Source organism: Staurois parvus, unplaced genomic scaffold (assembly GCF_062004578.1).
Source record: "Staurois parvus isolate SC_StPar_1 unplaced genomic scaffold, SC_StPar_1.0 ptg000668l, whole genome shotgun sequence".
NCBI lineage: Eukaryota > Metazoa > Chordata > Amphibia > Anura > Ranidae > Staurois > Staurois parvus.
In genome coordinates, this window is record NW_028318464.1 from 1,005,289 (window position 1) to 1,030,272 (window position 24,984).

The window sequence follows — 24,984 nt, forward strand, 5'->3', positions numbered from 1 at the left end:
GCACATTATGGCAAACAGACCTGTCAAAGGAAGCCCTCCAGCGCTGCAGTGTCAGCATTCCAGCTGGTCCCAGGTGCTTCCATTTTTGTCCGATCTTCCTTCTGGGTTCAGTCTGTTCAGCTGCTTGATGGCCGGCATCAATGAGGTCGCTCCCTCGCATGAGCACTGGAATCACTTCATCACAGTCAAAGTAGTGTCGTAAATGTAGATTACAGCTGACAGGCAAGGAGGGAGAACCATTTATGACAGAAAAGACCACTGGGGTCTCTTCTATTATAAAAACTGTCAGTTTAAAAAAAGACAAAAAAAAAAAATCAAGTTTAATTCAGCTTTGAAGCATTTGAAAAAGCTATTTTGTTTTTTAAATAACAAAAATTGTATTGCACACAGCAGCTCTGAACCTCCCCTTTCTTGGGTCCCCTGCTGGTGCTCCAGGCTCCTCCTCCTCTTAGTGCACCCTCAAAAGAAGCAGTTTCCCATGGGGTGCACCTATGGGCTCAATCCAGAGTTGGTCTGTCTGCTCACAGGATTTTATTGACAGCAGTAGGAACAAGTGACTCCCACTGCTGCTTCTGTGAGCTGACAAAAAGAGCTAAGCTGCTACAGATGGGCACAGCACTGGATCGAGATAGGACTCGGGTAGGCATAAGGTGTTTGAGGGGGCGATAAAATTAAAATAGAAAAATATATATTTTTTTAACTGAGCCTTTTGAACCACTTTAACATGTTGGAATCTCAAAAGTAATTTTCAATCTTTTTAAATCTGCAACTTCCATTAAAATAATTATCCTGTTCAGGCACTTTGTTACGAGGTGAACAAGCTCTACCCGTTCTCGCAATTGCTCTTCTAAATTGTTGCCCTGTAACATGGTCCACTGGTAAAGATTATAAGAAGCTGTGCCAATGCCTAATGCGCTGGCACATTTCCCTGTTTTCACTATCAGAAAGATTGGCCTGAGCAAGGACATATGGCTGCCACAGGAGCAGCAGCAAGCAGACAAAAGGTGGCTGCAAAGAGGCTGGATAGGATTAGCAGATTTGCAAAGCAAAAAAAAAAAAATGAAAAGAAAAAAAACATTTTCTTAAACAATAATAATCATAATAAAAATAAATAGCAACTGTCTATGATACACTGTGCATTAACAAAGGGTTTCCAGAGAGGGTTTAAAGTGTGTACTTTATTTTCTTTTAAAATGGGCAGCTATATTTTTGTTTCAACTACCATTTACACTTTTAAACATATATTTCAAAGTTTGCAATGAATTTCTAATGGCATCACAGTGAACCAATAACAAGGTGCTGATGGTCATTATAAACTAAAAAAAATATATTTGTTAATGGAAAAAAAAATAATCCAGGGCAGAGGGCTCTTGATAAGAGTGGGAAACCGAAAAGAATTGCCATATTATTAGATTATTCAGGAGGTGCCACTGAAGTATGCATTGTTAATGAGATGAAGTCATGCCACTGGACTGAACTTGTGTCCTTAAATACCCCCATGAAGCACAGAGAAAGAACCAGACCCTTGTAGCAGGCAAATATTTCAAATAATGTCAGGAAAGCTGCAGTTTAAATTATACACTGATTTACCGTGCATAGTACGGTACATTAACACGATATTCTTGTTAATATACTTGAGAGCCTGTGTAAATTTAGTATTGTTGACTATAGATTTCATAAATATCAGCTAAGAAATGGCACTGTAAGGTGCTAGCGCATCCCTACATAGCTTGTCCTAAATTGTGTTCTGTCTGGGACAGGATCCACTGAACCAGGCTACACACAAGGTAGAGATGTCAACTTTACATAATCATTATCGCAAAAAATCCTGTGTACGGACGAACAATAAGTTTAATATATGCTATGAAAATATGTCACGTATAAATTCCCTCTTAATTTCACATGCCTATCTACATAGTTTTCTTCACTTTCACATCCGCACCAAGCAATCCAGCAAAAAGAATAAAGGTGCGTAAAAAGTTGCCGCCACATTTTTATAAATAAGTTTTACTATACAAAAGGTAAATTGATGTAAGCACCGATAGCAGTTATAGCTTGTACAAACTTGGTCCCTTTTCTGCATGGCCAGAATACTGTCATTACATGTGTTAACGTCATATAGTTCTCAAAATACAACATCAATTGTAACTTATTGCCATCCACCGCAAAGCTTTAAACTGGTAGAGGAAATATCAATTTTTTTTCTAAAAAACATAGAAGCCAGGGGTTACCAGTACACAAGATGAATCCATAAAAGGCAGTGTACCCACAGTAAACTACATTTATAACATTTCAGTACTAGAGCATTGTAACCGCAAACAGTTCATCACAGATGCAATGCACAAACCCATATGAAAGCACAGACCTTCCTCTATTGGGCTAGAGGTAGTAAACAGTGAACTACAAGTGCGGTGACATCACCACACTTCTGTGCTTTTGAGATCAAAGAGTCCCTCTACTGCAGTCACAGATGGGACTTTTCCATCTACCTGTGAAGTAGATCTGTGAATTGATGATGTAGCTGTACAAGTGGAGCCATGCACAGCAAGGTCAAGCTGCAAGAAAAAAAAGGAAGGATACAAGTAGAAGAGCCCTGGGATTTAGGTAAGTAAGGTGAGTGACCATGCTTCATTTTACAGCCTTAAAGTGTTACTAAACCCAGGACCCTGCATTCACTATATCTGGTCTCCCACAGTAAACAGAACATGAAAATGCAATTATTTTAGTAAGTATAAACTGCTAAATATCTTTTCTCATCAGCAGTTAGAGCATTTTTGTGATTTCTATCAGTGTTCAGCAGAGTACTGGTTAAAGCTTGCAGGAGTTTTCATTCTCCCCTATGAGGCTGAAGGACCCCTGACCCTCTGTCTGGACAGTGTTGATTGGCCCTGTGCTGATCACATGCACTCTCCAAGAATAAAAACATTTCCAGCAACACACAGCAAACTGAGCATGTGCAGCTTGTCCTGAGGTTCTGTTCTATCAAGAAATGATTTGGGGACTGTGGAAGAAGGTGAGGATTAGAGAACACAGGATCAAACATCCTTTTTTACACAATTCGTAGGATTGAGCCCTTAGGTTCCACAGTAAGTATAACAATCATGCTATACTGCACATACAGATTGCTATTACTGTTGTGGATGTAGTAACACTTTAATAATGGTCAGGTGAATGGATGTCTTTAAGACAGTCAGGGTGCACTCTCGTACACTAGAGTGTACAGAATAAAGAATATCTATGGTCAAAATTTTAAATCATATACTAATTTCCACATTACATTTCAATTTCTAGCCTACTCCTTTTAACCTGAATGATCTTCAAGTGTGTAAACCACACATTGACACTGATATGTCACACATTTCACAGAGCCTGCTTTCTGAACTACAGAGGTGCTGAGAAGAACAGTTCAAAGTCAGTACAGAAATCACTGATTGCAGGCAGCAAGGTACCATGGGACATGCAGTCTTTAGAAATTGAAAGTAAACAGCAGACAAGAAGCTGCAAAGCATCCAAAGAATTTGGAAAGAGATGGCCAGCAGATCGAAAGCATTCACAACATAAAAAGATTTTTCAAGTAAGCTGGTATCGGAATGTCAAAAACAACTACTGTTTGTATTGCTTTTATAGTGATGCTTCTATAACGTGTATGCATATTGTGGTATATGCACACTTAATACCACTATTGAGATGTCATTCTTCACATAATACCAATACATACTGAGGGTTGTAATCACAAGTTGTATTTAGATCCCTTTTTATTATTTTTTATAGGTGCATCTCTCAGCCCTGATAAAGGGATCCTCTGTAACCCCCGAATGCACTGGATTCTAGTTAGCTAATGAAACAATTAATAAAAATGAATACTTATTCTAGTTGGAACTCTAGATTACTCCTTTTACTACACTGAGCCATTATGACAGTCAAGACGCTAATGATCAGGGTTCAATCAAAATCAGATAATGAACCCATATGTGATGGATAAACAATGATCCCAATTGGTTTCTAGGTTAACTTCACTCTACATCAGATATAGTCTAAAGAAAATGGATTAGCAAGGTTTGGAATCCATCTGAAATTCTGGATTAAATAAAAAAGATGAATAAGGTGCTATGTGCCTAGTTTAATGGTACAATAGCTTATCAAGAACATAAGTTCCTTGCCCAAAGTGGCTTTGATTCCACAAAAGGTGACAGGTGTGATTTCTCCTGAATACAAATTAAGAATATATTTACCACAGGCTTGCTCATGCTGGGGTTTAATTCTTGAAGCTTTTTTGGCTCTGCTTCTCCATCTAAGAAAGACAAAACCAAGATCACAAAAATATACTTTAACCACATGCATGCACAATATGCCTTCTGGCACAGATTGTTTTGTGACTTTATTTTGATCTCTGGCTTTTAGGAAACCACCAACTGGTATTGATTTAACAGTCAGTGTACGGGTAATAAGCACAGATGTTACTCTCTAGTCTGCAGGGAATCAGAATTTGCATAATCTTCCAATGTTCAGAGCCATCATCGGTGAACAGGAGAGATGTAACAGTAAGTATTGCTCAACATGAGTAATAACTCATCCTGAAAATCTCATTCCACACTTCCTTATGGGCCTCCACGATGGCTGTGACAATGTCCTGTTCAACATCCTGGATTAGTGTTGCCAAGTGCTGTGCAATCACAGTGAGGTACATAAGAGTTCATTTACCAGAAACAATTGTGTAACGGACACAAACAAAAATAGGTTCATAAGTAGCACGAAGACCAAGTCAGGTGGTTATAAACTAGACTAATGACACACCTCTAGTAAAAATGTTGTAATATTTTATTTTCTGGATAAAGTATGGATACAGTTATAAACCTTGTCGGGTATTTTTCACTGTGTCCCATTGGGGAGATTTCCCTTTACAGAACGTTCAAGTGACAACATTGGCCAGGAAGTTAAAGTGATATTTAAAGGCACTTTAAAAAGACAAACACCAACATGTCATACTTACTTTCTCTGTGGTTTTGCACAGAGGCCACAATCCTCCTCTTCTTGGGTCCCGAGGGTGCTTCTAGCCCCTCCCTCTTGCCGAGTGCCCCCAGAGCAAGCAGCTTGCTGTGTGGGCACAGAAGCAGGCTCAGTCCTGTGCTGCTGCTCTGCATGTCCATTCACACACACGAAGCCAAGCTCGGCCCCGGCCACCCTCTCCCCTCATTATCTCCCACTGCTATCTGAGCCAATGAGGAGGGGGAGTCTCCCGGAGAGCCCCCCGGAGAGCCGAGGCACTCATGCACATCATTGGATTGAAGGCAAAAAAAACAAAAAAAAAAAAAAACCTTGAGCGTTTACAACCACAAACCACACAGACAAAAAAAAAAAATTATAGGAATCGTAACCATTCCCTACTAAGGAACACCTGTTTCTAACCATAACTCAAAATTCACCTTTGATAACTAAGAAACATAAAAAAAATTACTTCTCTGTTCACTGGTAACCATATCTTAGTCTTCATATACTTATTTCTAAAACCCAGAATTTGAGAAATATAATGAAATGAATATTTAAATTCTAATGAGCCTACAAAGTTTAAATCCCTTCCAGGCCAAGAATCTTCAATTTGGTGAAGACTTGCAACCATTTGTTTACATCTACGTTTACAGCTCCACCAATGTTCATTGGTAATTAGGCCAACCTCTCTTGGTGTGATGATGTCCATGGAGGAGAGAGGTGAGAACACTGTTGGTTTTCTGAAGGGGATTGCAAGTAGACACTAGGCTTTTCAACAAATGTTGAAATGTCAACAAAAATAAAATACTGCTTGGGCTGCAAGCCTATCTGCACTGCAGCGCAGATCACAAAAGTCCAAAGTGGAATCTGTAGTAAATTAACTGGCAGAAATGACAGTGACATGGATTGCGAAGGTATTGCCTGTATTTGTAAATCAATGCTGGTGCCTTGCAAGACTTGAATGGGCTACTGAAAGTGTTTCTGGCTTAACAAGACAGTAAAGAAAGAGTTCTTTTGTCATTGTTCTGATTGTTTGCTATTAGTGCTTAACACTTTGAGTGCTAATCTGAATGCACTTTGCGCCTCTTCCACAGGGAGCAGCAATTGTATTACATAACAAAGTATACACACAAAGTAAGTTAGTAGTTCCCGATTTTATGTTTGGCAGAGCTCTAATAGATCACATATGGGCTGTACTATAGAACATACCAGTGCTGTCATTCTCTGCTGGAGGACTGCTCCGTGTTCGTGAAGTTTGCTTCAATTTTATGGGTCCTCCTGTAAGGTGCTGTCCTTTCGAGTATCCATTCTGCATGTGTGAGTTGGCAGCAATGTGTGCTTTGTGCGGAGAGGAAGGTGGACTGTGCAGTTTGCTGTTATTGTGAGAGCTAATCTGTCGCTCTTTTAGCCTTTTAATTTTCATGCTTCTCTCATCCCTTGGAGGAAAATTCATTCTACCGTGGGACCGAGGTTCTGAAAGGAAAAAAAATAAGTTCATATTAATAATTAAATGTAATTGACACTCATGAAACACAACTGCGATTATATTTTAAGAGGTAAATCAATGTAACTTTGGAGCTTGGGGGGATGACTTAAAGAATAAGTTCACCTTTCGTAACATGTTAAATGTTACACCCATATTCAGGGTGTAACATGTTATGGTCCGAACGCCCCCCCCACCCCCCATTGTCCACTGCGACAGCTAGTGGGGGATCTTCTCCCCCATTCACTAGCTGTCAAAATTAAAATAAATTAAAATTAAAAAACATGGCCGTGCAGGGCTTTGCCAGCCAGCGTCATTCATTCACAGCAATCTGTGAATGGGAAAACTACAAATCCCAGCAGCCCTTGCAGTTATCAGCTTGTAGTTTTCAATGAACTACTACAGCGCTCCACAATGCTATGGTAGTTCATTGAGCTTTCCTGTGAGTAATATCTATTTGCTCATACGTGATGTATGATATACTGACAGGTCAGGGGGAATTTGCATGGCACCAGCGATTTTTCACCTGCAAAAAAAGTGCATTTATTATTTTTTGTTAAAAGGTGAACCTATCATGTAAGAAAGCTGAATTGTTGCCAGGCAACAGCAACTTTTCCAGTCTTCATAAATCCATCTAATTCTTCACAAGTGTCCTCTTAAAAAAAAATGCAAGTTAAAAAAATGTTTTTTTGTTTTTTTTAAGATTACTGTACTTTTAAAACAATTTTTAAATTGCTGAAACACAAGAGAACAAATATGTCAGTGGTCTTTATAGAGGAAAATTATGCTTTCTAGAAATGGCTATCTGGAATCACAGGGCATGGATTATACAGGGACTGCCTAATTCAAGCAGTTTGTCATCTGTTTCTCCAGGGGTGAAATGAGTGCAGAACGGAGATTTTTTTTTTTGCATCTCCACTTACAGTGCAAAGGCAAACAGGCTGAATATGAACTTGCATAGCAAAGCCAATTCCACACTAACGTACTAGAGAGCAATCCCACACATCATAGTGAGGGACCAAATGCAATGCACAAGAGGGGCAGGTAAGCCCTCTTCAATACAGGGAACAGTTAACATTTACATATCAGAAATTCCTCATGATCAAAGCTCCCAATAAATTCAGGAAAATATCTGAAGGTATGTGCAGGCACATACATTTAGGTCCACATATATTTGGACACAGGCACAATTTTAGTTTTTTTCAGGTATTTACCAAAACATATTCAAGCTATAGTTATATAATGGATATGGGCTGAAAGTGCACTCTCTCAGGTTTAATTTGAGGGCATGTATATTCAAACTGGAGGAAGGGTTGAGGAATTACAGCTCTTAAGAGCAGCCATCACTTTTTCAAGGGACCAAAAGTAACTGAATATAATCATAAATAAAATGTTAATTTTTTATATTTTGTTGAGAACTTTTTTACTGGCAATGACTGCCTGAAGTCTGGAACCCATGGAAAGTACCAAAGACTGAGTTTCCTCCTTTCTGATGCTTTGCCAGGCTCTAGCTGCAGCTGTCTTCAGTTCTTTGTGGGTCTTTCTGCCTTTAATTTTGCCTTCAGCAAGTAAAATGCATGCTCAATTGGATTGAGATCAGATGATTGACTCGGCCATTGCAGAATATTCCACTTCTTTTCCTTCAAAAGCTCCTGGATTGCTTTTGCAGTGTGTTTTGGATCATTGTCCATGTGTACTGTGAAGCGCCGTCCAATCAACTTTGCTGCATTTTGCTGAATCTGGGCTGACAGTATATCTCTAAACACTGCAGAATTAATTTGGCTGCTTGTCTTCTGTCACATCATCAATAATCACCAATGACACAGTGCCACTAGAAACCATGCATGCCAATGCCATCACACTGCCACCACCATGTTTTACAGATGACGTTGTGTGCTTTGGATCATAAGCTGTTCCAAGCCTTCTCCACAATTTTTCTTCCCGTCTTTCTGGTACATATAACATTTATCCGTCCAAAGAATGGTTTTCCAGAACTGGTCTGGCTTTTTTTGATGTTTTTTGGCAAAGTCTAATCTGGCTTTTCTATTCTTCATGTTTATGAATGGTTTGCACCTTGTGATGAACCCTGTTTTTGCTCTCGTGAAGTCTTCTCTTGATTGAAGACTTTGACAAGGATACACGCACCTCCTGCAGAGTGTCCTTCACTTGTCTAGGTGTTGTGAATGGGTTATCCTTTACCACAGAGAGGATCCTGTGATCATCCACCACTGTTGTCTTCTGTGGACGTCTATGCCTTTTTATGTTGCTGAGCTCACCAGTGCGTTCTTCCCTCAGAATGTACCAAACTGTTGATAAATTTGGCCACTCCTAATGTTGCTGCTAGCTCTCTGATGGATTTGTTTTGTTTTTAAAGTCTTACAATGGCCTGTTTCACTTTCATGGACAGTTCCTTTGAACGTATGATATAGGTTCACAGCAATAGATTCCAAATACCACATTAGAATCAACTCCAGACCTTTTACCTGCTTAATTGATGAAGAAATAATGAATGAGTAACCCACAGCTGGCCATGAAACAGCTTTTGATTCAATTGTCCAATTACTTTTGCTCTAGTGAAAAAGGGGGGATGGCTACTCTTAAGAAGTGTAATTCCTAAACCCTTCCTCCAATTTGGATGCATATACTATCAAATTAAACCTGGGAGTGTGCACTTTCAGCCCATATCCATTATATAACTATAGCTTGAATAGATTTTGGTAAATATCTGAAAAAACTAAAATTGTGCCTGTGTCCAAATATATAAGGACCTAACTGTGTACATTGGGAGCTCCCATCATGAGGGGCCTGTGATATGTAATAAACATTTAACATTCAACGAGGGATTCACATATCGCTACAGATTATCTGTAATGAGCACAGTAGAAGCTCCATGCCAGAGGGGTCATCCATGTATAATAGAAACCTAAGACAGTAGTCCTATAAAAAAGGAGTCCCTGGTTTGATCCATCTTGTGTGTACCAATGCTTTTCCTGAGGCGGATGTGAGTTGAACTGTTTAGTTAGGCTTCAGTGACTTTCGCTGTCAGTGTGTTCTGCACACACATAGAAGCTGTGTTTGTAAGCACAACTCACTGCTGAAGGGGTACTGCTCCTCGAAAAAACATTCTTGAAGCTTGTTGCCTGAAAAGGAGCAAGAGCTTCTTTTTTTTTTTAAGTGACAAACATGTGAAAAACACTATGTCAATGTTGCATAGCAGAAACGCTCTTTTCTGCTAACGTGATAATGTGGACAGGGCCTTATCCACAAGATGTGCTGTATCATTTATTACACAGGTCACCCATAACAAAAACAGGAAACGCAGGTAACTAAATACGACAGACACATTAAAAATAAGATGCAAATGATAAAGGCAGAACATAATAAAAGGTGAGGTTACGCTTCAACAGAAAATGCCCTACCACAAGTCAAAGAAGAAACCCAACAATACGTACCTTGTTCTTGGAAAATGTGCGGTGGGGGTGGGGGGTGCTGGTGTATAAACTGTGGTGGTAGCTCTCCAGTACTTGCCACTGGTGGGAAGACATGATGTGGAGGGTGAGGAAGCAGAGCAGGGTGGTGGTGCATAAAATGTGTCACGTGAGGCGGAGGGGGGTGTAACGACGGGTGGAACTCTGTTGAATGTGGCAAGACCAACACCTTACGCACTCCATTTTCTTCCACAACCTGTAAATTTATAAAAACAAAATGAGGATTTAAAAAAAGGAATATTGTAGTGTACTTACAGCAAGAACATATTTTGAACTGTTATTTCAGTATTTACCCTAACAACATTTTTATGTGACTTTTACATTTACAAACATTTGATCTTCTTTATTTGAATTATTGTAAACACCACGCACAAAAAATATTTTTACATTTTCGTATTTTATAAAGTCAACAAAATTAGGCCAATCTGTATGCCATGTTGAGACATCATTAAAAGGCTATACAATACCCTTAAATTATTATTATTATTATACAGTATTTATAAAGCGCCAATAGTTCGCTCAGCGCTGTACATTACAAAGGGAGACAGAACATGTGACAGAACAATACCAATACAATGCAAAACATGAGGGGATCAAGGGCCCTGCTCTTTCGAGCTTACAATCTAGGAGGGAGGGGGTGGTGGCACAGGAGGAGATAGCTGTGGAGGATGGAGTGGTAGGAAGAGTGGAGGAGGGAGGCAAGTTAGCAGGGGGTGGGGTAGGCTTCCCTGAAGAGATGGGTTTTCAGGGTGCGCCTAAAGGAGAGGAGAGTAGGTGATAATCTGATGGGTTGGGGCAGGGAGTTCCAGAGGATGGGTGACACCCTGGAGAAGTCCTGGAGGCGGGCATGGGAGGAGGAGACCAGGGAACTAGAGAGAAGGAGGTCTTGTGAGGAGCGGAGTGTGCGTGCTGGGCGGTACTTGGATATTAGGTCAGTGATGTAGTTCGGGGCAGTATGGTGGACAGCTTTGTACGTCAGCGTTAGGATTTTGAATTTGATCCGTTGCGCAATCGGAAGCCAGTGGAGGGATTGGCAGAGGGGGGTGGCGGAGACAGAGCGGTTGGAAAGGTGAATGAGTCTGGCAGCCGTGTTCAGGATGGACTGAAGAGGGGATAGCCATCGGCGAGGCAGGCCAGTGAGGAGGGAGTTGCAGTAGTCGAGTCGTGATATGATGAGGGAGTGGATGAGCTGTTTAGTGGTTTCTGGGGTTAGGAACGTGCGGATTTTGGCGATGTTGCGGAGGTGGAGTCTGCACGAGTTTGTTAAAGATTGGACTTGGGGCTGGAAGGATAGGTTGGAGTCCAGAATGACACCCAGTACTCTGGCCTGCAGGGCGGGTTTGATGGTAGCGTTGTTGGATGTGACGGAGAAATCAATGGGGGGTGGTGTCCGGGCTGGGGGGAAGACAAGAAACTCGGTTTTGGAGAGGTTCAATTTAAGGAAGTGGAGCGACATCCAGTCTGATATGTCGCCCAGTAGGTGTGTGATTCGGGCTGAGACCAAGGGGGTGAGGTGGGGGGTTGAGAGATAGATTTGTGTGTCGTCGGCATAGAGGTGGTAGTTGAAGCCGTGAGAGTGTATGAGTTGGCCAAGGGAGGAGGTATAGATGGAGAAGAGAAGGGGCCCGAGGACAGAGCCTTGAGGGACCCCAACAGAGAGGGGGAGTGAGGGGGAGGTGGTAGCATTATAGGTAACGCTGAAAGAGCGTTGTGACAGGTAGGATGAGATCCAGGAGAGAGCAGAATCTCTGAGGCCGAGGGAGTGTAGTTTTTTGAGGAGGAGGGGGTGGTCGACTGTGTCGAAGGCCGCAGAGAGGTCAAGGAGTAGGAGCACTGAATAGTGTCCATTAGCTTTGGCGGTTAGCAGGTCGTTGGAGAGTTTGAGTAAGGCAGTTTCGGTGGAGTGTAGGGGACGGAAGCCGGACTGTAGGGGATCGAGGAGGTTGTTGTCGTTGAGGTGAGAGCATAGGCAGGTGTAGACTAGGCGCTCGAGGAGTTTAGATGTAAATGGGAGCAGGGAGATGGGTCTGAGGTTGTTCGGGTCATTGGGGTCCAGGGAGGGCTTTTTAAGTATGGGGGTGATGTGTGCATGTTTCAGAGGGGAGGGGAAAGTGCCTGAGGAGAGGGAGAGATTGAAGATGTGGGTGAGGGAGCGTAGGATGGAGGAGGAGGAAGGTCGTAGGAGTTGTGAGGGGATAGGGTCGAGGGGGCAGGTGGTGAGGCGGGCATCAGAGAGGGTCTTGGAGACTTCCTCGATGGTAGTAAGGTCAAAGGTGTGGAGTGTTGGGGGAGCTTCAGTATGAGGAATGTAGGGTGGGGTGGAAGAGGAGGTCAGAGCAGTGGTGGGGCCGTGGGAGAGGGGTGATGAGGGGGTAGCTGAGTGAGGGTGAAGGGGGTTGGAGAGAGTTTGAGCAGCGACGAAGTCCCTGCGGGTTATGTCGAGGGGGAGGGGGGATAAGGGGGTAGCTGTGTGAGAGGGGACAGGTTTAGAGGGCGTGTGAGTTGCGGCAATGTTCTTGCGAATTGTGTCAATTTTGTTTTTGAAGTGATTGGCAATCTCAAGGGCAGTGAGTGAGGTGCTGGGTGGAGGTGGGGGTGGAGAGAGTAGAGAGTTGAAGGCAGAGAAGAGTCGGCGAGGATTGGAGGAGAGGGCCTTGATGAGGGTCAAGAAGTAGGCCTGTTTGGCAGCATGGAGGGAGGAGGTGTAGGTGCGGAAGGCAGATTTGTAGCGGGTGAAGGCTTGTTTGGATTTGGTTTTGCGCCATAGTCGCTCCAGGGCACGACTTTGTCGTTTGAGGGTTTTGGTGTGATCAGTCTGCCAGGGCTGGAGCGGTCGGGGTCTGGTGTTGCGTGTGGTTAAAGGCGCTAGTGAGTCAAGGGCTGTTGAGAGCGCATTGTTGTAGGCGGTCAAAGCCAAGTTGGGGCAGGACAGGGGGAGGATGCGGTCGTGGAGTTGATCAGCTGCAGAGTGGAGGGAGGCAGGGTTAAGGTTGCGGAGGTTACGGCTGGTAGTAGTGTGACATTTGGAGGGGTAGGCGTTGGAGGACGAGGAGATAGAGAAGGTGATCAGGTTGTGGTCAGAGAGAGGGAAGGGGGTGTTAGTGAGGTTGTGGGGAGCACATCGGTTGGAGAAGACAAGATCAAGGATATTTCCGTCGGAGTGGGTGCTGGATTGTATGCACTGTGCAAGTGCAAAGGAGGAGGTTAGGTGGAGGAGACGGGCTGTGTCCGGGTTGTCGAGGTTGACAGGGATGTTAAAATCCCCAAGAATTATGGTGGGTAGCTCAGAGGAGAGGAAGAAGGGTAGCCAGGAGGAGAAGTCATCCAGGAAGCGGGGTATGGATCCAGGAGGCCGGTATATCACAGCAATCTTCAGGGGGGTTGGGGAGAATAGTCGGACGCAGTGGGCCTCGAAGGAGGAGAAGGATAGGGAGGGGGGGTTTGGGAGGACTCGGAAGGTGCTCTGCGGTGACAGGAGCAGACCAACCCCACCACCTTTACGACCGTTAGGCCTGGGTGAGTGGGTCCAGGTGAGACCTCCATAGGAGAGTGCAGCAGGGGAGGTAGAGTCAGTGGGCTGGATCCAGGTTTCCGTGATCGCCAGGAGGTTGAGGGAGCGGGAAACAAAGAGGTCGTGGATGGCGGTAAGCTTGTTGCACACCGAACGGGCGTTCAGGAGTGCACATGAAAACGGGGGAGAGATTTTAGGGAGCAGGGAGACAGATACTAAGTTGCGGGGGTTGCAGTAGGACGTGGAAGTGGGAGGGTGTTGAGCGGGTGAGGGAGGTGGAGGGCCAGGATTTGGGGAGATGTCCCCCGCGGCTAGGAGGAGGAGAAGGGTGAGAAAGGTGGCATGGGAGCGGGATGTGCAGGAGCGTGAGAAACTCCTAGTGGAGGTGTTGGGGTCAGTGGGAGAGTGGAGTAATAGGAGGAGGTGGTGGGTGCCATAGAGGGGTGAGGGAAGCAGTGAGGACACGATATACAAATGTTTGGGAGGGGCAGAGGGATATAGTGAATGGAATTTGGGAACGGAGGAGAGGAAAATGAGAAGGAGGAGTGGAAGAGACATTTTGGGGAGGTGAAGAGAGCAGTAGTAGGGAGATGATAGCAGTGAGGGGGAGATGTACAGGTTGTGGGGTGGAGCAGAGGGGTAGAGAAATGAGATTTGGGAACAGAGGGTAGTAATATGATGAGAAGAGGGGCGTATTATATAAAGGCACACAGAGTGGGTCTCAGGCATGTAAGAGGTTTCCCAGGGTGTTTGCTTGCAGTCTTCCAGCATGCAGTAGAGCTTCTAACTGTTGTTGTATCTTCCTGCTGCTTGGGTTCTCCTGCTTTAGTTCAACTGCTGCGTTTAACTGCTTCTTCTATGCACTCGTTCGAAGCCGCACTCAATCTGAAGCATCAGAGACTGTGCCCCCCATCAGAGATCTCCCCCATGAGCTGATCTAAATTTATAGGGAGATGCTCAAATGAGCATTCAACTCCACCCCAATTAGAAGCTGATAAAGATCACATGAGGAGTGGGGGATGATTCTCTCAGGAAACAGACACCGATCGTAAAACGGGTGCAGCTAAAGGTGAGAACTGGTCAACATATACAAAAATATAAATACACCATTTGTTCTGAATATAGCAGGAGTCAATGCGTTTTGGAGTTAAGAGTGGAGGTAGGTGAAAGGAGCATTTACCCAGGAGGAAGGCAGCAGGAGTCAATGCGTTTTGGAGTTAAGAGTGGAGGTAGGTGAAAGGAGCATTTACCCAGGAGGAAGGCAGCAGGAGTCAATGCGTTTTGGAGTTAAGAGTGGAGGTAGGTGAAAGGAGCATTTACCCAGGAGGAAGGCAGCAGGAGTCAATGCGTTTTGGAGTTAAGAGTGGAGGTAGGTGAAAGGAGCATTTACCCAGGAGGAAGGCAGCAGGAGTCAATGCGTTTTGGAGTTAAGAGTGGAGGTAGGTGAAAGGAGCATTTACCCAGGAGGAAGGCAGCAGGAGTCAATGCGTTTTGGAGTAATGGCCCACAATATGTTATACTTCATGATAAAAATAGTTCAAATAGCAGGGTCTTATTACAGAAACTATAGAGGAAAAAGAGACATGGAATCCAGATATCCTGTGAGCCAACTACTATTTCCAAATAAGAAATTTGAAAGTTAAAGTGCTTGCACATTAAAAACATATCTGTGTATGTGTGTGTTTGGATAGATTAGTGTCAAAACCCCTGTCAGGTTTTTTGCTGTATAGCACTTGGGGAATTTTCCTTCACTGACCATCCTAGGGATGCAACAGGAAATTGGAGGAGGAAATCTCTAAAACTAAAAGATTACCCTCCTAGACAGTTGTCCCTGAAACAGGTGTCTCTCTTGGAAGCCTTACCCTCACCTCCTGTCCGGAGGACAACAGTTTTAGATATCTTTTCACTTTGTTTCTTGGTGCAAATAGTCACCAGTACAAATAAAGAGGGGGGGAATCTCCCCAATGAGGATACAGAGAGCAATAAAAACTTGAGTCCATAGGGTATGTCCTCTCTTGTGGCCAAACCTCTTTGATGCCAGATTGTATGGTTTTTTGTAATGTAGCATGCAGTGACGGGTGTAAGAGGTGCACTGTCTTTTCCTTGGGTGACTCATTCCACTTTGATGGGTATTTTAGTGATGGTTTGACTATTGCAAATAACAAAAAACATTAAAACAGCGTCTGCTCAGTGCTTTCTACTGCCTTGTTTTTGTGTTCCTCCGAGTGGGGGGTATGCCCAAAGGCTCTGTTTTGTATTACCTACTTTTCTAAACCTCAATCAAAAGCATTTTCAAGAAAGAAAAAGACAAAAAAAACCCAAAAAACTTGAGTTTAACCCTCCCCCACTCTACGATGGGGAAAAAAAAAGAAAAAAAAAAGTGTTTTGCCTAGAAATACACTTACACATCTGGTCGGTTATAAGTGGTCACGAAGAAATTTTAATTAGAATAGTCCTAAAAAAAACAGCAGCACTATCTCTCTCATATATATAACCCCTCCTAATCATTGGATTCAGGTGTTCTAATAATCACCTCCATGGCCACAAGTGTATAAAATCAAGCACCTAGGCATGCAGACTGCTTCTACAAACATTTGTGAAAGAATGGGTCGCTCTCAGGAGCTCAGTAAATTCAAGTGTGGTACCGTGATAGGTTGCCACCTGTGCAATAAGACCATCATGAAATTTCCTTGTTGCTAGATATTCCACGGTCAACTGCTAGTGGTATTATAACAAAGTGGAAGCAACTGCGAACAACAGCAGCTCAGCCACGAAGTGGTAGTCCACGTAAAATGACAGAGCGGGGCCAGCACACAATGTGCAGAAGTTGCCAACTGTCTGCAGAGTCAATACCTAAAGACCTGCAAACTTCGTGTGGCCTTCAGATTAGCACAACAGTGCATAGAAAGCTTCATGGAATGTGTTTCCATGGCTGAGCAACTGCATCCAAGCCTTACATCACTAAGTTCAATGCAAAGCACCGGATGCAGCGGTGTAAAGTACGCCACCACTTGACTCTGATTATGGTGTGTGGTTGTTTTCTAGGAGTTCAGTTTGGCCTCTTAGTTCCAGTGAAGGGAACTCTTAAGGCGTCAGCATACCAAGACATTTTGGACAATTTCATGTGCCCAACTTTGTAGGAACAGTTTGGGGAGGATCCCTTTTCTGTTCCAACATGACTGCGCACCAGTACAGAAAGCAAAGTCCATAAAGACATGGATGAGAGTGTTTGGGGTGGAGGAACTTGACTGGCCTGCACAGAGTCCTGACCTCAACCCGATACAACACCTTTGGTGAATTATAGTGAAGACTGCAAGCCAGGCCTTCTCATCTGGCATCAGTGCCTGAATTTACAAGCGTGCTTCTGGAAGAATGGTCAACATTCCCATAGACACACTCCTAAACCTTGTAGACAGCCTTCCCAGAGCAGTTAAAGCTGGTATAGCTGCAAAGGGTGGGCCAACTCAATACTGAACCCTACGGACTAAGACTGGGATGCCATTAAAAGTTTATGTGCGTGTAAAGGCAGGTGTCTCAACACTTTTTGGCATTACAGTGTAAGAGCAATCAATTTAAAAAACGACAAACAACACAGCTTTCACCTTGTTTGGATGGGCAGACTAATGAAAGCAGAGTTACTAAATTGCCATGGGCTTTACTATTCTTTGCAGTATTTCCAAAGAAGACTTCTTGCCTTGAATCTTAGCCATTAATCTTAGCCTGCTTGCTTTATATTTTGTTTGGCCTCAAAATTTTATCACAGCAATTCCCTCTCAGCCCAAAACAAGAATAACGGATGTGGTATGGCTATTTATGCCAAATGTTTGCTGAAAATTGTCACTGAGGGACATAACAGCAAATTATTCCATAGCTGACAGTCACATAGTTGTGGGAAACCTTTGACTTATGAAAGCTGATGATATAAATTCATAGCCATTTATTAAAATCCATACCTCTGCACTACATACCAAGGAGACACTATATACTATAGATGCAATGAACACTACCACTTGCCATTTCATACTGGCTTGAAATGGTTAGCGATGTCTACTACTCTGTTAATAATTTTATCCTAATTTATTACTTTCTCTACTTAAATGGGTTCTCCACATTATAACAAATGTGAGTCCCTAGTTTAAGACCACTTTGTTACTATGTGAAGGAGCTCACTATGTCCCCCATGACTCTTTAAGAAAAAAAGCATGATTCATTGTCAGGTAATATCTTGATCTGACAACCTGCTGCCTTTTTATTTGCAGCTACAGAAATGACCGAGACAGCGGTTTTGGATCCCATATCCCAGACTGGACTAATTATGGCGTATCAAGCAAGGGGCCATTATTAGCTTAAGGAAATCCAGGGAAGCATCAGTCATTTTAAATTATGAAATACACGTAACTTTCTGCTGATGAGTTAGCAAAATTAAAGGGAAACTATAACAGTTTTTTAATTAAAGTTTAAAGTATGTAAACAAATGCTGGAATGACAGAGGAGAAAGAATATTCTTAAAATGTATTATATTATAAGACGCCAAAATCTTAATAACATGCACTAATCAGATATATTTATTTATTTTGTCCAAAGGGGCAAGTTTTTTTTCAAGGATTTTTTCTTTGTATAGGACATAAAATGCCCCATCCATAGAGAAATTGTGTACAGAGGTTGGGGGAGCCTGCTTCTCAGATCCCTGAATTTTATCTGAAAGATCAAGATCTCCAGAGCACTTTTTAAGTCAGAAACTTAAAGCAATATACAATAAAAACAAATCATACCTGAGATACATAACCAGGTGGCACAAAGATTGGAGGCATAGAACCATTTGGGGACATCATGGGAACATGTGCTGGACCTATAGAGTTAAGAGAGAATTGCAAAAACAAGGCAAATTTATAAAGTGAGGGCAAAACATTTTAAAATTTACAGGTACTTTTTTTTTTTTAAAGGCAAAGTACACCTTTTGTAACATGTTACACACATATTCAGGGTGTAACATGTAACTATGACCGGCCCCCGCATCCCCCAACTGATGGCTAATGTGGGATCTTCTTCCCCCGCTAGCTGTCACTATTAAACCGAAAAAAAAAAAAAATTGCCAAAACAAGATTTAGGACCTCTGTGCCCAAACCAGCACTGACTGCTTCAACCCCCTCAGAGACTCTATGCAGAAGATTATAATCAGCTCAAAACAACCTCATGCTGCTGTAATCTGTTTATTAAGATGTTATGTGCTTACTGTTAAGTCTCTTTCTCCCATTGTTAATTAGGTAACCAATTGTTTCTGTCCGCTTGCTATTCCTCCTGACATGATTAGTCTTGTGTCAACTTTTCCTTGTTACCGCCATGTTTAATATTTGTTTTTATTGTTCATGTGGGGACTGTCCCTATTTCTGAAGTGTATAAAATCCTGTATTTCTACTTAATAAAGAGTCCCTGTTTGCACCTAAGCTAGTGCTGTATAGCTCCTGAGTGCAAAGCCCAGCTATGATACCTTGCTCCTTTTTTCCAGTGGTGAGGAAGCAGCTCTCTGACGGAGGCACTCAGGCAGGGTGCTAGATGGTCCATCACAGCTACTATCCCTTAAAATGGCTATTCAAACAGCTATCAAAACATTTTATATATATCATTTTCCAAAAGAGTATTAAAACTAACTGGTGGCTGTAGGGCAGTAAAGATGGCAATTACTTAAAGCGGAGATCCACCCAAAAGGGGAGGTTCCACTTTAATGCTTTGTCCCCCGCTCCCCATTAATGATTGGCAGCTTTGGGAAGTGGGTACCCGAATTTGACAGGTACCCGCTCCCATTTCCACTGTGATTGCCCAGGCGGTCAAAAGCGGAAGTTGTCTGTCCTCAAACTCCCCACCCACCCTCCTCAGTCTTTTGGGACATGTGACAGGTCCCAAAAGACTATGGGGCCAGTCACAAAGCACAGTGCTTCTCGCGCATGCGCAGTGGGCACCCAGCTGTGAAGCCGCAAGCTGTCACAGCCAGGTGCCCACACTAAAGATGCCAGCACCAGGGAGAGAAGACACCGCTGGACCAAGGGACAGGTAAGAGGCTGTATTTTAAAAGTCAGCAGCTAGATTTTGTAGCTGCTGACTTAATTTTTTAAGATGGAACTTCGCTTTAACAAAGCAATGCTATGCTAATACTTAAGTATTTTGACTTTTTTTTTTCCAAGTAAAATTATCAATTGACTAGGCTTTACTACCTAGTGAGACCCTGACCTGACTCAAGCAGGAGAGATCCAAACTTTTCCGATGTTAATGGCTGCATATACTGAATGTTTCAGGTCAATGACTAAAGAAGTTTAGCCAAAATTATGACAATGTGGGATCTGGCACTTTTAAAAAGAAATTATCAATGTTTCTGATCTTACAAATTTACTTTAAAGTGGTTCTAAAGGCTCAAAGTTTTTTTTACCTTTGTGCATTCTATGCATGAAGGTATAAAAACACCTGTGTACAGCATCAACCCCAGCCCCCCCTAATACTCACGTAAGACCCCTCTTGACCCAGCGACGTGCACTGGTGTCTCAGATATCCTGGGGCTCCCTCTTCCTATTGGCTAAAACAGAAGTGGGAGCCATTGGGTCCCACTGCTGTCAATCACAGCCAGTGAGCCAATGAGAAGAGAGGGGATGGGCTGCAGTTCCATGTGTGAATGGACACAGAGCAGCAACCACCCCCATAGCAAGTTGCTTGCTGTGGGGTCACCTGACAGGAGAGAGCGGCCAGGAGAGCCTGGGGGGGACCCAAGAAGAGGAGGATCCAGGCTGCTCTGTGCAAAACCACTGCACACAGTAGGTAAGTATAGACATGTTTGTTATTTTTTCTTTAAAAAAATAAAGCTTTAGAATCACTTTAAATAACACTTCAGAAAAGTAATTTTCTGATTTGTTCCTTTGGTTTGATGCACCTCATAGCTCTTTACCCTTATAAGCACAACTGCTTCATTATTTAAAAAAAAAAAGTGTTTAAAATGACAAAGCAGCACATGTGACTTTTTAGGTTTGGGGAATCCCACCCATCTCTTGCCTGGAAGTAACTTATAGAATTATAGTAAATTATAGTAAATATGTTTTGTACAAGCTTGGTTTTACATAGAAAACCATTAGTGGTTAAGTGTCACTAAGATCACATATAGCACGGCACCAAACAGAATATAGCACATTGATAAGCAGCAGCCTCAGAGTTCCAGGAAGCTGTATAACAGGTTTTGTGGCGTGTCTATTTCTCATTTACTTCAGTGAACAGGGAAAACCCCACATCTTCAGGAAGACAATAAAACAATGTTTTCCTTACCTGGGATACACTGAATGTGACCATCTTCTGTGCGTATTGTAAAGGTTTCCCCCGGGTTGACTTGTACCACAATTACCTGCAAACACAAAGGCTGTTTGGAAGAGCCCGTGTTACATCACAAAAAAATCAACTATTTCTGCAGATTTACAGGCATCAGCAGTTAGACCTAGATTTGCAAATGGCTTACAGATACCAGAGAGCTAGTGGCTACCAAGACCTACAGTCCTTTTAAATGCTGACAATAGACTGCCTTGCGTACTTTAACATGTTTTCCTGTAAAAAAATTCATGTTTTCTGACAGGTCTGTAAAGGATAGATATATGGCCTCCTTCTGCAACACTCTACTTTAGGGATGGAAACATAGTCTGGGTAGCTGCATTGGGGCCCTGAAGGTCAAAGGGAGCCCATTCCAGGGGACACAGCAGATGTCATTGAAAGGTAGATGGACAGGAAAAAAGTATTAGCTTAGGCTAAACCTCAAACTAGTGTTGACCACATCAGGGAAAGTAATACCAGTGGTTTTAGAGATGATCGTGAGGATGCAGCTGATAGAGTTGTTATTGGTAAAATGTGCTACGGAGCAGTGGCAAAAGTGGCAACTGCATTCGTAGGTACAACCTGTCGCAGTTTGCCTGTAAATACTTGCAAGATTGCAGAGCTTCTATTAAGCAGAACATATACAATAAGTAGACAGCTTATCATAGTACAGCTTATTCAGTACATAACATTTTGAAAAGCCAGTTTAGTTTATTTTTTTATTACAAATGGAATAGCTAGGACTGTATATGTTAACTAGTTGCCGACCGCAGATAGCCGAATGACGGCTGCACTGCGGCCGGCCAGTTCTGAGTGGACGTCATATGACGTCCTCCCAGAACGCGCTCTCCTGCGCGCTCCAGGGGGCGCGCACCCGGCGATCTCCGTGATCGCTGTGTCCTAAGGACACAGCTGATCACGTGATGTGGTAAAAGGCCAATCACAACGGCCTTTTACCACATGATCAGCGGTGTCCAATGACACGCTGATCACAGGGAAATGCAAGTGCCGGTTCTCGGCTGCACTTTCCTCACGCTGTCAGATCGTGAGGAAAGTACTGCCGAGAACCGGCAGTTGTCAGAGCGGGGATCGGCACCGATCATCAGGGCACTGATGATCAGTGCCCAGCAGTGCCACCTGCAAGTTCCGCCCACCTGTGCCCAGCAGTGCGCCCACTAGCTCCGCCCACCTGTGCCCAGCAGATCACCCACCTGTGCCCAGCAGTGCACCCACCTGTGCCACTCTGCAGTGTCACACACCAGTGCCCAGAAGTGCCACCTACCTGTGCCCAGCAGTGCCACCCACCTGTGCCCACCCACCAGTGCAGCCCAGCAGTGCTGCCAGTCAGTGCCACCAGTCAGTGCCCAGCGGTTGTGCCATTCAGTGCCGCCAGTCAGTGCCCAGCAGTGATGCCAGTCAGTGCCGTCTATCAGTACCCATCATCAGTGTCACCTATCAGTGCCGCATATTAGTGCCGCCTATCCGTGACACCTCATTAGTGCTGTCTATCAGTGCCGCCTATCCGTGCCACCTCATTAGTACTGCCTATCAGTGCTCTTTAGTGCTGCCTATCAGTGCCCATCAGTGCCGCCTATCAGTGCCCATCAGTGCTGCCTCATCAACGCACATCAGTGAAGGAGAAAAATTACCTGTTTGAAAAATTTTATAATAGAAACAAAGAAACTTTTTTTTTTTTTTTCAAATTTTTTGCAATTTTTTTATTTATAGCGCAAAAAGTAAAGTGCCCAGTGGCGATTAAATACCACCAAAAGAAAGCTCTATTTGTGAGAAAAAAATGATCAAAATTTCATATGGGTACAATGTTGCATGACCGCGCAATTGTCAAAGTGCGGCAGCGCTGAAAGCTGAAAATTGGCCTGGTAAATAAGGGGGTATAAGTGCCTGGTGGGCAAGTGGTTAAGAACATTTTTTACCTATACATGAGATCAGGTAATCACCTTACCTCACAATAATTTACAAGCTTCCTGCCAATATACATTTTCAGCTGACAATGCTGATCTTGCAAGAGCTTGATCAATGTTCTGATTTTCAGGTGTCATTTTATCAATAAAAAAAGGTATTGTGTAGCTTTGGGAGGCAGTGGTTTGTAACACATCCTTACTTGAAGATGCTCAAATATATGTCAATATATTTGGGAAGAATATTTTTAAAATAAATTTTTCTTCCACGTGAGTAAGAAACACTTTGTGCTGATCCAGAAGCAGCAGAAAGAGTGTTTCTGGAATGAGAACTATGGAAGGAAAAGCTACTTGCACTTTCATTATGGTCCTCATCATTTCATTCTATAAAGTATTTGTTAATGTCTTTAGGGCACCTCTGGCATGCCAGGATGTGTTTTGCCATCCTTGTAGCATTTGGAAAATATTTTTTTTTCTCACATTTGCAAATAGAAGCTTTGCTCTCAGCAGAAATTGCACTGTGGGAATGTTTCCAAACTCTGGATGTTGGTCTCACCGTTTTACTGAGAGGAGGAAAAGAAACCAATTTACTGACCAGACAATAGATAAACATTATGCTGTGATGGTGAGAACATTAAGGATTATTTAAAGGTCAAAAAAGTAAATTTGTCAGATAAATTTACCCTCTTACCTGTATTAAGGCCTGAGATGTTAGAAACATCTACTGTATCCCAACAATCACCCAACTGTAGAAGGTACAAGATGGATCCCACAAAAAAAAACTAAACTGAAGCTTTTCCCCATGCAGTGCTCCCTAGTGGCAGAGATACACATTTCTCTTGTTTGAGAACTGCATGAGAAGTACAGTGTTACTTGAACTGTATTCCAGGATTTGCTGGTCTTCAGACTTACATAAAATCACAGAAATCTTTCATTAAGGTCTTCATGTTATATAGTTTGAATACCATGTCAGATATATTTACTTATGACTGTAAAAACATATTCCACACTAACTTTTTTCCCCAATTTATCCGGAACAAGACGGCTTTGAAAAAGTAAACATTTTTTCCTCAATTTTTCATTTTTTTTCCAAACCTTCCCAACTCTAGCCCTGATCTATTGAGTCATGGACTCCACTAGACCTCTGAAAGTATGCTGTGATATCTGGCACTAAGCTGCCAGTAGCAGATCGTATAAGTCCTGTAAGTTGCGAGCTGGGGCCTCCATGGATCGGGCTTGTTTTTCCAGCACATCCCACAGATCATCAATGGACAGAGCTGGAGAATTTGGGGGGGGAGGAGTCAACACCTCAAACTAGTTGTGGTGTTCCACGATCCATACTTGCACCATTTTTGCAGCTTGGTTAGGCGCATTATCCTACTGAAAGATGCTAATGCCATCAAGGGGTGTACATGGTCAATATTTAAGTAGATGGTATATTTCATGAATGGCAGGACCCAAGGTTTCCTTGAAGGACATTGCCAAAGCATCAACACTGTCTCCGCAGGCTTGCCTTCTTTCAACAGTGCATCCCAGTGCCATTTCTTCCCCAGTTAAGTGACGCACACGTTCCAGGCCATCCACGTCATATAAAAATATGTGATCAGGTCAGGCCACCTTCTTCCATTAATCCAAGATCCAGTTGTGAAGCTCACATGCCTATGCACTTTTGGCTGTGGACACAGGTCATCATGGGTACCTTGACTGGTTTGTGGCTAGGGTCATCATCAGGAGTTAAAAGGTTACCTTGTCCCATACTGCAAGGAGAGCACTTACCACACTCATGTCAGAATCAGGGACTGGCACTCCAGTCCAACAGCAGATGACTAAAGGCAAATGTTTTTTTTTTTCAGTTTTGGATAGAGTGGAGAGGGATTAGAATGTCTGTCAGATTATATTGTTGTCTGTGCACCCAATAGGGAGATTCACTATTTGTCCTGCTTACCATGATCACGGAAATTTTGGGTTGACACCAGACAGTAAGAGGGAACATTTTCCAATTGGGACATTAGTTCTGGTGACCTTGGTGACACCCCAACATTCCTTCACTTTGGAGGGATTTCCTCTCTTCCTGTTCTTTGGGACAGGAAGTGAAAGAATTATTTTACTCTATCCAAAAGGTAAAAAAAAAAAAAGTTGTTTTACCTATAGTTACACTTTAAAGATCCTCAGCTAGTGAAGGTACATTCCATCCAAAAAACGAATGCGCTCTGAGAGGGGGACTGCCCCCCTGCCAAAACATACTGGCTACCAGTGCTG

General features: G+C 43.0%; 1 protein-coding gene across 2 annotated transcripts in view; it reads right to left on the reverse strand.

Moving 5' to 3' along the window:
• Positions 1-24,984, reverse strand: part of LOC149447816 (fibronectin type-III domain-containing protein 3A-like) — a 163,675-nt gene that overhangs the window by 45,534 nt on the left and 93,157 nt on the right. The window contains exons 3-7 of one of the 2 annotated variants that reach the window (XM_089651917.1): positions 20,771-20,846; positions 18,241-18,317; positions 9,922-10,153; positions 6,196-6,459; positions 4,233-4,291 (exon numbers count right to left, since the gene is read on the reverse strand). In XM_089651917.1, the coding sequence (XP_089508043.1) occupies positions 4,233-4,291; positions 6,196-6,459; positions 9,922-10,153; positions 18,241-18,317; positions 20,771-20,846 (708 nt within the window). Of the gene's footprint in view, positions 1-4,232; positions 4,292-6,195; positions 6,460-9,921; positions 10,154-18,240; positions 18,318-20,770; positions 20,862-24,984 lie in introns of both variants that reach the window. The other variant, XM_089651916.1, reaches the window with a different exon arrangement.